The sequence below is a fragment of the Chenopodium album genome, chromosome 9 (genome assembly GCF_948465745.1).
Source record: "Chenopodium album chromosome 9, dcCheAlbu1.1, whole genome shotgun sequence".
In the NCBI taxonomy this organism is placed as follows: domain Eukaryota; kingdom Viridiplantae; phylum Streptophyta; class Magnoliopsida; order Caryophyllales; family Amaranthaceae; genus Chenopodium; species Chenopodium album.
Window position 1 is genome coordinate 70,848,350 of NC_137842.1, and position 16,876 is coordinate 70,865,225.

Here is a 16,876-nt window from a genome sequence, read left to right on the forward strand (position 1 = left end):
TGCATGTTTCACAGAGATGTTGGTCATTACACCGAAGAATGTGTTCAGCTAAAAGAGAACATTGAGGACCTTATAAGGAAGGGACGATTATCCCAATATCGTACTCACGCAGGTCCCAACCGACAGCAAAATTCACAGCCTAGGCAAACCGAGTACCGAAAGCAGGGGGAACAGTCAATGCAAGATGATACTTACAGGCAGAATCACGCGGAACCATCCAGACAGAGAGGTAATCCGACAGGACGTAAAATAACAATCGACGTTATCACGGGTGGGCCGGTATACGGAGGTTCCGTAAGCGGGGCCAAGAAGAGCTTGTCGGAATACCGACACCTAGTGAACGCTTTGAGCATAGAGGAACGACCTCAGCCTTCTTCCATGCTTTCGATATCTTTTTCGGAGGAGGATGCTAAGGGAATAGTTTACCCCCATGATGATCCGTTGGTGCTGATACTGACGGTAAATGGAGCAGATATCAAACGGACACTCGTTGACGGCGGAAGTTCCGCAAATATCCTGTTTGCTAGGGCTTTTGATGCCATGAGGATTGGCCGAGAATATTTGACGTCAGTGTCCTATCCTGTGATAGGCTTCAACGGATCGACGGTACGACCTGAAGGTAGCATTGTTCTTCAGGTTCGAATGGGAGAGGGTCCGGCAGTAAGAGATGTCATGGCAGAGTTTTTGGTGATTGACGTGCCATCCGCTTACAACGCCATTGTCGGCAGGCCTTTAATTCATGACATGCAAGCTGTGGTGTCAACGTACCACTTAACCATGGTATATGTATCCAACGCGGGAACAACAGAGCGCGTACGGGGTAGTCAGACTATGGCAAGGGAGTGTTATGTGTCGGCATTGAAGCAACCAGGCCGACAGCCAGCTGGTGAACGGACACCAGCCAAGCGAGAACGAATTCCTTCCACGCATGACTTGGCTATGGAAAATTTTGATACTAGGCCGGTAACTGCTCCACGTCCTTCCCCGGGAGGCGAGACTGTCGAGATCGAGTTGCAGCCCGGAGTGCCCGGTAGGGTAGTGCGTGTGGGATCTGATATGGATGTTGACACGCGCTGCCATTTGGTGGATTTGTTGCGAGAAAGTGCTGACGTATTCGCTTTCTCGGCGGACGAGATGCCCGGGATACATCCCGACGTCATAGTGCACAAGCTCAACGTCGACAGGAGAGCAAGACCTGTTCGACAGAAAAAAAGGAACTTTTCAACAGAGAAAATGGAGGCTATTCAATCAGAGGTGAACAAATTGCTAGCGGCCGGTTTTATCGAACCCTGCACATATCCCGAATGGTTAGCGAATGTGGTCATGGTAAAGAAGCCGTCAGGGAAGTGGAGAATGTGCGTGGACTTCACGGACTTGAACAAAGCCTGCCCGAAAGATTGCTATCCTTTGCCGAGGATAGATAGATTGGTAGATTCAACTTCCGGTCACGCGCTACTGAGCTTCATGGACGCTTTCTCTGGGTATCACCAGGTCAGCTTATACGAGCCGGATCGAACCAAGGCGACATTCATTACCGATTCCGGAGTTTTTTGTTATAGGGCTATGCCGTTTGGATTGAGAAATTCTGGGGCCACATATCAGAAACTGGTCGACAAGGTATTTGCGAACCAGAAAGGAAGGAATGTAGAGGTGTACGTGGACGATTCAATTGTGAAAAGCCGTTTGGCTACGGATCACGTCGCTGATTTGAGAGAAACTTTTGAAACCCTTCGACGCTACCGGATGAAGTTAAACCCGGAGAAATGCGTGTTCGGCGTCCAATCAGGAAAGTTTCTCGGTTTCATGGTGAGCGAAAGGGGTATAGACGCTAACCCTGATAAGATTGAGGCGATTCTTAGCTTGCCAGAACCAAAGTGTATAAAGGATGTACAAAAGCTCACCGGTCGAATGGCTGCGTTAACAAGATTCATCAGCAAGTCAGCTGATAAAGCCCTACCATTCTTTGTAATTTTGCGGCAAAACAAGCTGTTTGAATGGGGGAAGGACCAATCTAAGGCGTTCCAGGCTGTGAAAAATCATTTGAGGTCCTTACCCACCATCGCAAGGCCGGAACAAGGAGAAACGTTGCAGCTTTATATCTCGGCCTCAGCAAAGACGGTAGCAGCAGTGCTCCTAGTAGAGAGGCAAAAGATCCAACTGCCAATTTACTTTGTGAGCCACGTTTTAAATGCTGCCGAGAGAAGGTATCCGGTAATAGAGAAGATCGCGTATGCAGTAGTTGTGGCTGCACGAAAATTGCGTCCTTACTTTGATGCGCATGCAATTGATATCTTAACGAACCAGCCGTTAGAAAAATCTTTGCAAAAGATGGAAACGTCTGGCCGTTTGCTTAAATGGGCGATTGAATTATCTGAATATGTTATTACATATAAGCCAAGGGTATCAATCAAAGCCCAGGCTTTGTCTGATTTCATTGTCGAAACGTCATATTATGAAGAGGAGGATGATGCCGGCACATGGAAGGTATCAGTTGACGGTTCATCTGCTTCAACCGGCTCAGGGGCTGGGGTAATTATGATCTCTCCCCAGGGAGATGTGTTCGAGTATGCCGTTAAGTTCAAGTTCAAAGCTTCGAACAATGAGGCAGAATACGAAGCAGCGTTAGCAGGGATACAGCTGTGCATATCTGCGGAAGCAAAGTGCATTGAGATGACAACTGACTCTCAATTAGTGGCAAATCAGTTTAACGGCACTTACGAAACTCGAGAGCCAAGTATGACGGCATATTTGGCAAAACTCAAGTGTGTTACTTCTGGTCTAGAATACTTTGAAATCAAGTTGGTTCCTCGGGCAATGAACACACAGGCAGACGCCTTGGCTAAACTCGCAAGTTCAAGCTTCAATGACTTGGAAAGGACAGTTATGGTGGAGGTTTTGAAAGAAAGAAGTATTGACGAACAACCTCCTAAGAACGTATGTTGCACGACTGCGGGACGAGAATGGTATGATGATATTTTGGCTTACAAGTTGCATAATGTTCTTCCTGCCGACAAGGCGGAGGCAAGAAAGGTCCAGAAAGACAGTGTCTGGTTTATCATGTTCCGAGGCTTGTTGTATAAGCGGGGGTTTTCGTTACCGCTACGAAGGTGTATAACGGCTTATGAGTCGGCAAGGCTGATAGAAGAAATACATGAGGGTGATTGCGGTAATCATGCAGGGGGTCGGTCAATGTCCTTAGAAGCAATGAAACGGGGCTACTATTGGCCGACAATGAATGCGGATACCATGGAATATGCTAAAAAATGTGACAAATGCCAGAAGTACGGCCCGGTGATTAACCAACCTCCAAATGATTTAACACCCATTCTTAACCCAATCCCATTTGCTCAGTGGGGGATGGACATCATTGGGCCGTTTACGTCAGCAACAGGTGGCCGTAAGTTCTTGATTGTGGGGATAGACTACTTCACCAAATGGATAGAAGCAGAGCCGGTAGCAAAGATTACAGCGAGTGAGGTAAAGAAGTTTATCTGGAAAAGCATCTTTACGCGTTTCGGATTGCCGACAGCAATGGTGTTTGATCACGGTTCACAATTTGATTGCAGCCCGGTAAAAGACTTTTTAAGCATCTACAAAGTCAAGTTTGCGTACGCAGCGGTATGTCACCCGCAGTCAAACGGCCAAGCTGAGGCCGCTAACAAGCAGATACTAGGGGCAATTAAGAAAAAGGTAGAAGACGCTAAAGGCTTGTGGGCAGATCTGATACCTGAAATTTTATGGGCAAATCGTACGACAACAAGGGAAACAACGGGGGAATCTCCTTTTAACCTTGCTTTCGGCTCAGAGGCTGTGTTTCCGGCGGAAGTGGGATTACCTTCTTTTCGGGTGCAACACTTCTGCGAAAGTCAAAATGATTTGCTACTTCGACAGCAATTGGATTTTCTACCGGAAGTAAGGTTGACAGCTGTCATAAAGTCTGCGGCATACAAAAACCGAATAAGACATGCTTATAATCGGCGCGTCAATTATCGACCCATGGAAGATGGTGATTTAGTTCTGCGTAGAACAGCCGCGACTGGTAAAGGGAACGCAGAGGGTAAATTCACCGCGACTTGGGAGGGGCCTTACCAAATATATGAAACACTTAGGCAAGGGTCTTATCGGATAATAACACTTGAAGGTGTTCCCCTGAAGAATGTTTGGAACGCTAGTGTGTTAAAAAAGTATTTCATGTGAAACGTAAATATGTTCTATTTTATGTATCTATTTGATGACATGTTGTCACACGTATGTTAACGGCACTTGCTAGTATTGTAATCTATTTCGATACATATAATCGTATTACCTACTTTCGATACGATTTGATCACAGCCTAGCTAGCTGACTCGGTCGTTCAAGTGAGGGAATATATATAAAAATATATATATATATATATATATATATATATATATATATATATATATATATATGTAATAATAATGATAATGGACCTCAAGGGGAGTTGAAAGTGCGGTCTGATCCACTGCCTTTGCTCAGCCTGACAAAGGTTGGATACTTTATCTCATTGTGTTTTATATCCGATATTCAGCACAGGCATTCCAGAGTTTTCCCAGAATTTGTTTACAAATAAATTCTGCCGAAAAACTCGGGGAGTATTACTGGTAGGATATATCTTTGAAATACCGATAATAAAGTATTACGGGTAAGATGTATCTTGTAAATACCGATAATAAAAAGTATTATTGGTAATATGTATTTTGAAAATACCGATAACAAGGTTGAGTGCGTTTTTGGGTCTTCCAAAAATTTTAAATCGCAAGTAAAATACCAAGAAGTGTAATTTTGAAAGCCGAAAACGTAAATTCGTGTTAAAAATCAAGGAGGGCAATCATTAAATAAGATTACGATAAAGATGAGAGAAATAAATTGTAACGAGTACATACATACGCAAATAAAATGCTCAAAACAATTGAAAGAAAAAATGTGACATAATACAGACGGATATAATCGTTTGAAGCATAAAACAGATACAGACAAGCATGAATATTACAGCCCAGAGATGACTGCCCTCCTGATTAATTCTTGTCGGCCTCCTTGGTTGATTCACCCGTGTTAACAGGCTCTTTTTCAGCTTCTTTACTGGAGGGACCGGCAGACCCATCTTTACCAGCATGAGTGGCAATAGGGCTACTGATAAGGGCGTCATCAAACTCCGCTTCCGGCAACTCGCGTGGGTCTAAGTTGGTTATCACAGCATGCGGGGGGAGCTCGTCAAAGTACCCACTCTCATAGTTGGTAGGAGAGTGGTTCCTTTCCTCGTTAAAGGCCTTCTCGACAGCCTGCCATTTCGTTGAATCCCACCCCTCCGCTTTGCACACACAGCGATGCGCAGAGACCCAACCGGCAGTGTACCGGTCAACCAGCAAGTTGGCATAGAGGTCGGTCTGCAGGAACCGATTAACAGCTCGGCGCCTGATTCCCGGCTTGTCGCGCTCCATCTCCTCAACTTGGCTGGCCAGCTTTGCCTTAGCATCCCTCTCGTCCTTCAGGCTCTGCTCAAGGCTGGCTACCTTCTTTTGTAGCAGCTCCTGATCCGTCAGCTTCCTGTTTAGCTCGGACACTTGCTTTTGCAAAGTCTTTACGTCGGATTTAACCTTGTCGCGCTCTTTGACGACGAGCTTACAAGCGTCGTCATCTTTCTTCAGCTTGGTCTCAGCATTATCGGCGACGCGCTGATAATGTTGGTACATGTGTACCACCTCGACAGCAGAGTTGACGGTCTAGTAGACGATAACAGACATTGCCGTTAATAAATATAAACAGCAGTATAGAGAACATAAATATGTTACACAGATATGATACATATCTAGCAGGTAAGAATGCTATATTACCCGGAGCATGTTGTTCATTAGTTGACCGCAGGGAGCAGCAGCCCGGTTGACAGGCCTGTCGGCTGGCGTCGCCAGGTCCTTGAGTACCCTCCACCCCATGCTTCCGCCGGTCGCAGGGTCGTCACAGAGAACAGACTCTCCGCGATTGACGTTGATCCGGGGGTGCCATGGGTCACCGGCAGCACCAGAGGGCACAGCGAGCCCGTCAATGACTTCTGCCGGGATTCTGACGTGAGGAATCTCGATAAAATCAGTGACGCCAGCCGGGACGAAAGCATTCTGCTTTAGGCCGCCAGTGCGCCCCGAGATGATTGTCGTCTCCTTGTTTGGAGGTTTTTCGATGCTGGCCATCTGGCCGGTTCTAACCTCGGTGCTGACCCCAAGACTTTTTGGATCTCTTAGGGTGACCGTCAGCTTCTTTTCCGGTTGGGTTTCGGTCTCGTCCTCTAGGTTGACGACTCCATCCGGCCAAGATTCCTGCACCTACGGACGGAGAGGGGCCGTGTCGCCATCGTGTCTTTTCTGTTGCTTCTGTGGCTCTCGGTCGGAGGGCTCGGAAGTCCTCTTAGACGCATTCCCGCCACCCCTTTTTATAGCTAGGGTGCGGGGCTTGGTAGTGCGCTCGGTAGGGGCCATATCCTGTCGCCTTTTTCTTTTTTTAGTGGAGGCTCTGGTAGCGAAAGAAGGCAGGGTGTCGTATGACTTCTTTGGCCGATCCGGGCACTGGTGCTTCACTCTCCCGTCAGAATGCAACCCTAATCGGCTAAAGTCAAGCTTGTCAAGACCTGGTGAAAGGCAAACCGATAATAAACGTCAATAACCGATATGGTAAAGGTAAGCTTGGGCGTAAAAAAAAAAAAAAAAAAAAAAAAAAAAAATTCATCCATAAGCAGACAACACACTTATAATACGGTGAAGGCAAATATAAGCAAATTTATATAATACTATAATTCATCCATACCAAAAGCATCGGTATGGCAGAGACCGACATGAGAAAGAGGGGCGTTGCCCAGTATATAATTACAATGGGGCAACCACACCCCCGGAACGGCTTTATTCTTCTTACCAGCCCTAACATATGTACAATTAAACCATTTAAAAGCCTTTTTCTCCATTGGTCCTAACTTTCTCGACCGTATGGTCTCAAACATGCTGTGTGGGTGATGAAACGTCCTACGGACAGTAAAATCGTCAGGCACACTCATAAAGTAAAACTCATTCTTCCAGTTCTTGCAACTGGTCAATTTCGGCCACACCGTACATTTACCGGGAGCGGTAAAAAGGGACCACCATCCGGGCGACTGACTATCTCTTTTTATCCAATGTAACCTCCAAAATAAGTTCAGGGTAAGGGGAAAGTCCATAAAAATTATAACCCAGACAAGAGAGACAATATTTCGGATGGTTGGAGGCGTTAGCTGTGCAATTGCAACGTTCCAAGCCCTGAATATTTTTTCGATATAATGATGGAGTGGAAACCGTAAACCAAACTCTAAATGCTTTGCATACACAACAATGTGGCCGGCAGGACAGTCCAAAGCCGTCTGACCGTTATTCGGTAGTCTCAGTTCGTAACCGTCCGGGAGACGGTAGAAGCGTTTGCCATGTTGGCAATAATCCTTTTCGGTGGCGGTCTGCAACCATACCGGATCCACAACTGCCTCAGTTATTTCATAGCCGCTAGGAATTTCTTGAGGTTCTAGATACTTCGGATCATCTTGATCCGAGTCATATTCCTCGTCGAGACGTTCCTCTTCTGCAATTTGAGCAGCAAGGTTGAAATCTGTAACAATTTCTTCGTCGGTCTCGTCATTTTCTTCCTCTTCACCTTCTCCCTGCTCACCCTCTTCTGACCCACCTGCATCGTCTTCATTACCGATACTTTCACCTTCGCTTTCCTGCCGTTCTAGGCTATCTTCGACTGACCGGATATCCTCTTCTCGGATATCCGAAACCTCAGGCTCAGGGTCAACCATTTCTTCATCAACAGAGGGTCTACTGCTTTCACCAACCTCACGTTGGTAACTTGTATGTTTTGTTCTCGGCATCCTGTCAATATTAGTGCCGTATTGATTAAATAAATCCAAATTTGACCGTAAATGATATTGAACGCTAATAGGCTCAACATCGACAACCTCTATGTCCTCTGCAATATCGGGGTTGGTAGGACGCAAAGCCTTCTCGGCGTCAGCCAGAAACTTATGACGGTAATAAGCTTCTCTTTCTTCTATAGAAGTTAAGGGTGTACAGAGTTCAGCCTCATTGGCTTTACTCATATTTGTATGCATTCCAGAACCAGACATTCACAAATAATGAAATAAATGCAAAATCTACCTAACCACAAGCCAGTGAGAAATCGAAAAGAAAGCTGGGTTTTTTACCTCTTTTTTTGAACTCAACTCTTGAAGCGTAACTCGGAAATTAAGTGTCCTCCGTTTACAAACACCCGTCACAAAACAACTGAACAAACCCTTGACAAATTGCGCCTTGAATTGCAGAAATATAAGCGCAGTACGAGCGAAGTGAAGTAGAAATTTTTCGAATTTTTTTTCGCAAAGGAAATGAAGGGTCAAAGTGCGAAATAAGCTATTTATACTGTCCAAATGAAGCGGTTGATGTGACATTTACTGCATGCAATCCAACGGCTGTGATACAACACCTTTTCAAAATTAACCTACTTCGATGACTGACACGTGCCCCATTACTTTATTACATTTTCCCGCCAAATCCTTGGGGATAAATTTTAAAATAAACAACAAATCATTTTACCTCCTGTTTTCGGTTTCATATTTAATTCACAATAACCATGTTGGCATTTTTTCCATGCTTCATTGAGCAAATTACTACCGTCCATTTGCTCACTTGGGGGCAAATTGTAAATTTTTTCTTGTTGCTTCATTGAGCACATTACTACCGTCCATTTGCTCACTTGGGGGGCAAATGGTACATTTTCTTTTCGTTTTCTAAGCATGCTTGTATGCTGCATTGTACGTACCACCACCGTGTTCCATCGCAATTGAGCACGTCAGTTTTACTAACGTCCTCACTTGGGGGGCTAGTTGTACGGGATATACCGGTAGCATCATAATATGCCGGTAAAAGAGTGCCGTGCAGTTTACAGAAATAGTTAATCCTGGAATAATTCATGTCCTTACCGGCATTAGGCTCTACCACGTGGAGAGCTGCTTCTCGGAACGTGGCATGTCCCACTGACACGTGGACAGCTGCTTAGTGCCGTGTAAGCACCTGCTAGTACCAAGGTCGGCGTGCCACCTATCTGTATAGGTGGCACCTGCTTGGTTGCGTTCCTATAAATACCCAAACAAATCCTTATTTCAAAGGTAGAATCTCTCTTTCTCTCTAAAACACTTTCTCTCTCTTCTTTCACTTTCTTCTCACAAAGGTACGAACTTTAGCATCGGAGTGGTTATTCCCGGATAACCCCCGGGCTAGCTAATCTGTATTGGCTGTGTAGGTGAGCAATTGGACGGTAAACCATTATCAGACCTCAGACACTGACGGAAGCATAATCCAGCAGGAACATTTATGCATTAGGTTAGGAATCTTGTCGATTTAGCTAGTTTAGTGTGCGTCGGAATGACTTAAGAGCCATTATTTTTGAGAATCTATCTTCTCATACATTAGTATAAATTTTATGAAATCTTACGGAGTATATTAGTATAGATTTACAAAATTTGATATTATAAACTACAAATATACATTAAACATCAAGTCCAACATGGTCACATATAATTTTTTTTCTTGTATTCCATATTACTTGTACATATTAAAGACAGTTTAAATTGAAGTTTAATTAAAAAAAATGAAAGAACGAAATAAAGAGTACATGACATTACATACATTGTATCTGTGCTAATTTACGAAATATGATTCAATTCAGCTTTAGAAAATTAGTTGTTCCAAGTTAATTTTTTTGCAACATAATTGGAAAGATCGACTATGGCCATGTTTGGCAATTGACTGTCAGCTGTTTTAATTGGCTGTTTAGATTGGCTTTTGAGTTGGCTGTTTGACTACAGTTGTAGTGTTTGGTAAATTGGCTTGTTGGGTGCTAGTTGTTGTTAAACTACACAACACTAATTAGTAATTATTAGGAAAATTTGCAAATTGCAGCCATTTAAAATTCGTATTTTGCAAATTGCAGCCATTTAAAAAAAAATTTGCAAATTGCAGCCCAAAAGTTCATATAAATTGTAAATTACAGCCCGATTTAACTTTTTCATCGGTTTACAAGTTGAAAAATCTTCGATTAAGGTTTTAGGGGCCATTTTAGGCCTTAGAGGTCTGAATTGAGCTCGGAATCAGCAAAAAAATAACGCAAGTATCTTGTTTTGCGCAACAAAAATGTATCGATTTGTGGAAAACTGTAAATATGAGACACTTACGTTATTTTTTTTTGCTAATTCTGAGCTCAATTCGGCCCCTAAGAACTAAAATGACCCCTAAAACCTTAACCAAAGATTTTTTTTAACATGTAAATCGATGAAAAAATTGAATCGGGCTGCAATTTACAATTTATACGAACTTTTTGGCTGCAATTTGCAAAAAAAAAATAAATGGCTGCAATTTGCAAAATATGAACTTTAAATGGTTGCAATTTGCAAATTTTTCTAATTATTAACATTAATTATTGATTATAGATAATTTTTCTAATTATTAACATTAAATTTATTTATTACAACGTATGTATGAGCGTTCCGACAAAACTTTGCTGTCAATTACAATTGCAAATACTTTTTTTTAGTCAAATTTCAATCTCCGTACCAGCAAACATTAAATCATTTTTCTGCTACAATTTATACGAAAATTGTAAAACATCAACTTTAACCAAACTTATTTATTTGCAGCAAATAAATCTAAATTTATTTTTGTTCTTTACACATCCACCAAACATTTATTCAAATTAGTTTATTCTTCATATATATTATCACTACAATTCATTTTAATAATTGTAAGCCGCCGCGAGTACGGCCGGAATCGACAGGAAGATTACAAAAAATTGACCAACGGCGTCCAGAGCTTCACCGGACAAATCAGTCCGTATAGCACCGGGGTCAAATTATTCAATGAAGATATTAAGAAAATCAGATTTGTATATTGTTTTTCATTCGTTATTTACACAGATAAATTAGAGGGGAAACATTAGGAGAGAGAAAAAAATGAGGTGAAAAAATCTGACTTTTTTTTTTGGGGATTATATACTACATTAATTTGGGTAGGTGAAAAGATTGATAAATTTGAAATTCAAAAGTTGAAATTTAAAAAACAAGTTTGAAATTCAAATGAAAATGAAGGTGGCCCACAAAAAAAGAATATTCCCAATCAACCAATGGGAAGCTTGTGTACAAGATTCCTTTTGTACACTTAGTGTACCTTAAATCCCCACCAGGGGAAAGGCTAGGGGTACACTAAGTGTACAAGATTCCTTTTGTACACCACCAATAAAAAAACGCCAACTCATCAATGTAATAATGGAAACTAAAAAAAGAAAAGGGAAAGGAAAAAAAGAAGAGGGAAAGATGAGCGCCAAAATTTTCAGCCTAGGCGCCAATGTGAGGAAGGTGAGCGGCAAAATTTTCAGTGGGCGGCAACAATTAATGGATAATACACCATTAATTTCCCAATTAAGCATCAAAATTTCCCATCTTCTCCCCCAAAATTTCCTCTTTTCCCCCAAAATTCCTTGGCGAAGAACACATCCAATTTGAATATTAAGGGAAGAATTGTGAAGAAATTATTAAAGTGTGGATATCAATTTCGTCAATCAGTTACAAATATTCGCCGGTAATCTTGTTAGTTGCTGAATTATTTTGTTTAAAATTCCTAGTTTGATGATTTTGATAATTTAGGGTTTTCATTGTTTGATTTTGAAATAGATGATTTTTGGGTAAAAATGAGGTTTTTATAAAGATTGAATTGAAAGGGTAAATCGTTTAGATTAATAGATTGATTTGTATGTTGTCTTTGGTTTTGTTTCTTGTGAGATGTTATTTAATTGAAGGAGTTTTCTGGGTTCCATTGTAATGGAAGCAATTGTTAAATGAAATCGAGGTTTATTTGCTGTCAATAATTTTATAGCATCTGTTTTTTATACGTAGGATCATTTTGTCAATATTAAATTAAAATATAATTTTATAGTATCTTTTTTTATTTTGTTGAATCTGAAATAAATTACTTCTTTCCAATATACTTTTACTTCTTTTTATTTAACTTTCTTAATACCCGCGAAATTAACCCAAACGCGTTGTTCTTTTAGAGACGAAGGGAGTAATTATTATTAATTATTAATTGCTAATTACTAATTACTAATTATTACTTAATTATTATTAAGTATTAAATATTAATTACTAATTATCTTTTATTATGACTAATTATTATTAATCAAAAGTTAATTATGTCAACAAGCCAAAAGCTGCTCCAACCAGCTTTTTGCTTCTGGCTTTAAAGCCAGCTTTTCAGCTAGTTAAAAAACCCAATAGCCAAACATATTTTTTGACTATTTGATCAACTTGAAGAAGCCAAAAACCAGCTAAAAAGCTGGTTTCCAAACACCCCCTATGATTTTTTCTAAAATAAAATAAAACTCGTACTAAAAGTAAGTGATAGTTGTATAAAGGATTTTGCCTAGCTAATTTCGGAAAGTGACCACTGCACTTTCTAAACAATTTTCAAATATGCATTGGATCAAAACCTTTGTCCTATTCTACATGCAATTGCGTAATATTGATTAGGAAGTTAGGACATAATATTGTTGACAATACTACTAGCTAGTACTACTATTGACTATTACTTCAGATTCGCCCTCCTTTTTAGCTTTGATTATTTAATTATTATTAAACACTTGTATTATTTTCTCAAAAGGTGGGCTGTCACATTTTCTTGATTCCATTTAAATACTACAACAATTTAAGCACATTTCTATTCAACTCAATACACACCTTCTACTTCCAAAACCCTAAACACCTTCTACCTAGCTAATTAAGCCATGGCATATTGGTCTGATCTCCCTCCGGAGCTCCTCGATCTCGTTGCCACCGGCTTTGACACCCCGTCCGACACTCGTCATTTCCGTTCCGTTTGTTCCACGTGGCGGTCTGCCATCCCCAAAACACTACCCATATTTTTCCCTCCTATAAAATTCCTAAACTCTAACGTCCATCATTGTGACCTCCGACTCACCAAACACACATATACCCATCTTTCACCCTCTTTCGACGACCATGATGGCCCCGGGTGGCTCATCAAGACCGAGGAGCACAACCCCGGGGCGGTCCATTTGTTCAATCCTTTCTCTAGGACCCTCATCAAACAGTTAGCTCCAAATCTTCCTAGGAAGTTGGATCTAACCAACATTAAAATCAAGGAGTTGGGTTGTGAGTATGTGTTACGTAACGTTAGTAATAATCCTAGTACAGAAAACATGGATTACTACAACATGGAGCATCAAAAGGTAGCTGTTACCTTCCTTAATTCTAATAATGTTAACGATTACGTTATTTTGTGTACACATAACACGGGTAAGTTACTCATGTACCGGTCCAAAATCGAATCATGGACGTTTTTGGATGATTACACTTTAGGTTACGATGATCGGAGCATATTTGTTAATGATTGGTCGTTGCACTACGTGGATGTAGTAGAGTTCGATGGTACATTTTATGCTGTTACCAACTCGGGTAGGACCGTAGCCATTAAGGTTATTGGTTCTTCCGTCACAGTAACATTGCTAAAAAATGCTATTATTGGCGGAGATAAAAAATGTCTGGTAAAAGTAGCTGATGACCTGTTAATGGTAGACCTGTATACCGATATCACTCCTAAATTGATAAAGGTACACGGGGTTGAGATTTTCAAACTCGACAAGGAGAAACAAAAATGGGATTTGGTTAAGGATTTAGAGGAGCATGCAATTTTTTTGAGCAACCATTCTTCATTTTCCGCTATTGGTTTAAAAGGTTGCAAAGGTAATTGCATATACTTTCATTTTAAGAACTTAGACAATAAAGATTCATGTTATTCGGAAATTAAAGTGGGAGATTTGGACAAATTGGATGATTTTGAGTGGAAAAGTGATGAAATTGGTGTTTTTGATTTTGAAAAGGGCATTTTTGGGCGGTTGGAAGAATATTTGGAAGATTCTAAGCTATTTTCTTGGCCTCCACCAAGTTGGGTTACATTGGCTCGTATGACATGAAGTTTTCAATCTTCATAATTCTAGATTTTTCATTTTTTTACCCTTTCGTTGTGCAATTTTTTATTTTTTTTTAATCCTTTCTTCTTTAATTAATTGTATAATTAATTAAAAATATATAACTCTGTATTACTCCGTACTATATAAGTTTACAATGAAATAATAGTCAAGTCCAACTATTAATGATCAGTCATAACTATTTTTTTCCCAGACCATTTATCATTCATGTTATTTATGCATGTGTAGTAAACGTTATTAGAAATTCTTGTAAATAAAAGCGCAGACTTGGAGCCACTTTTGACTATAGTACTTGCTGGAAAATAAGTTAATGAAAATGTTTATTATATGGTCAAAATGCATGAACTTTAATTTAATTTGAAAAAAAATTAAAAAAATCAAAGTGAGATCATCGTGTATGGACTTTGTTGTTAGCTATGATAATGAGCTGTAAACTATATAGGCAATTAGGCATATCTAGCCACAATTATTTCAACTTATGCTAATGAGATCTTGGATAAGTTGGGTACTAAAGATTGAGGGCATGCATATAATAAGTCACAATTACAAAACTATTTTAACAAAGTATTGGTATTGAGTAACAATAAATTAAACAACAATATAATATAATAATAATATAATATAAGCAACCCAAGTAATACATGCATGAATCAACAATACAATGGTATGTCATGGTAAGTAATGATTGAATGGGTGAGTAATATTGGGTATAATTGAGAGCTCAATCTTGATATCATTATAAGAAATTAAACCTGGGATGTCAAGTTGGTGATTGAAACCATTATCTTTTGAAACTTTTCAATATCAATGCAACATATAATTGTTCCGTAATACCATACTCACGTAATTGAGTCCAACTCATCGATCTCGATCCTATATAAACAGATTAGTAGGCCAGGCTTGTTATGACTTCAAACCAGCTTATATGACTTCAGAGAAAGCCCCACATGTTAATTCTAATTTTATGAAAATTTTCCTAATTTAAATTGGTTTGAAAACGTTAAATATAACCTTTAGTTTTAGACGATTTTTGACTTTTTTGAACTCGGAAAGGAAAGAGGTTGAGGTACTTTCCATATATCCCATAACATCTTGGGAGGTCACTTATGTGGTTGGAATCAACTAACCACTTTGTCTTTAAACTGTCAAGTTAGTCATTTATGTATATGTTTCTCTTTATTAATTAACCAAAGGCCACCATAAGCCTTTATGTGATTAACTAGCTAGCAGGGGTCATATATGATTTCAAACATCATTAATATTCTATCCTTTGAGTTTTATACACCGGGTCTCAAAATTTATTTCTTTAAACAGTTTGATTTTGTGTATTAATCATAAAATCAGCCAGTGAAGAGCACATACTTTTGAACCCGATAAGATTATGCACCAAATTTCTTCAGGTGCTGTCAAAAAAATCCCGGGAGGCCTACTTGGTGCTCGAAACCATGTCATATTCATGTTTGGCCTACCCTTCTTTATAGTGTCTTAAATGTATTGCCTTGGCTTGGTCTTGTTACAATACCTTGGCTTGTCCTAGCGTTGCCTTGCCTTGCTTAATCTACGAAGGTGTTAGCTACTGATTAGCAATACATCATTATTATTGTTTTGGTTAAATTGACAGATTGGAGAGAGTATCATTTTTTTTTTTTTTCAAATTCTAATAAATTATACGAAGTATAAAAGTAGATTATGACATGAATTGAACAAATCCTAATCTAAGTCAATGGCGGAGAGAGGCCGGAAGTAAGAAGTCACGAGTATATAAAAATAATTTTTGTTTATATTAATACTTTGTACTTTTTTGAAACCATTATTATTCAAGGTGATTAAAAGGTGTACAATATTAAATAAATTTTCCAAGTCATACGATTTAACATATTATTGTCAAACAAGTTTTTAATAATATGACTAAGTACATAATCCCATCAACTTTGTAAGATAATAATTGTACTTTTAATTAAAAACTAAGGACTTCATAGAATTTATTAACGTACGCAAATATAGATTCATTGTCGACAAAGAAGTCCAAGTGAGATAATTACGTACGTTAATTAGAAAATCTAACCCGTCTAAATTTGACGAATAAATGCATTACTAATAAGCATGCAGTATATCTAGTTGTGTGATTTTGACTGACATTATTTTCTAATCTAGACTATGTTTATTGGATTATTCTAACTTTAATTTTATAAAATATGCCCAATTTTTGTTTACTTTTACTTTTATTCACAACCCATACTTAGTATTTAAATTTAAATATTGTGATACATTTATGAACTGTTTTCTTCAATTAGACAAGTACAATTTACGAGTCTTAAATGGTAACCTTGATCAGTTTGCGATGATGTTTTAAACAATTCTGTATAACTTATTACCATTGCCACATCAATTAAAATTATTGTTTGAATTTCTGGTCTGCCATTGTTGGCCGATAAGTCCGAGAAATTGGCTAGTAAATTAGATTTCAATCAAATATTGTTAGAGATATAATATGCATGATACATGTGAGTAAAGACTATTTGTCGCACTTTGGAAAAAAAAAAAAAAATGCTTCCTCCATACGAGTATTTTTAAATGCATCACTTGAGTTTGCGTATATATTTGCTGATGTACAACTTTAACCATTAATATATTTAATTAAATATTATTTAAAAAAAATTACACGTCCTATCCACAAATATTTCAACAATTACCATCTTATAAAGTAACTCCGTACAATATTTCACTATTTGCACATGATTTCTCTCTTTCTTTCACCTCAACACATGAGTCTCTATCTTTATTCCTCTTTATC

General features: G+C 39.2%; 1 protein-coding gene across 1 annotated transcript; it reads left to right on the plus strand.

The window, feature by feature from the left end:
- The first annotated feature begins 12,812 nt into the window (after positions 1 to 12,812).
- On the plus strand, positions 12,813 to 14,253 carry LOC145560435 (F-box protein SKIP23-like). Its single transcript, XM_081621689.1, has one exon. It carries the CDS (start codon positions 12,859 to 12,861, stop codon positions 14,065 to 14,067), a length of 1,209 nt encoding a protein of 402 aa, XP_081477815.1. The 5' UTR covers positions 12,813 to 12,858; the 3' UTR covers positions 14,068 to 14,253.
- Positions 14,254 to 16,876: the final 2,623 nt, after the last annotated feature.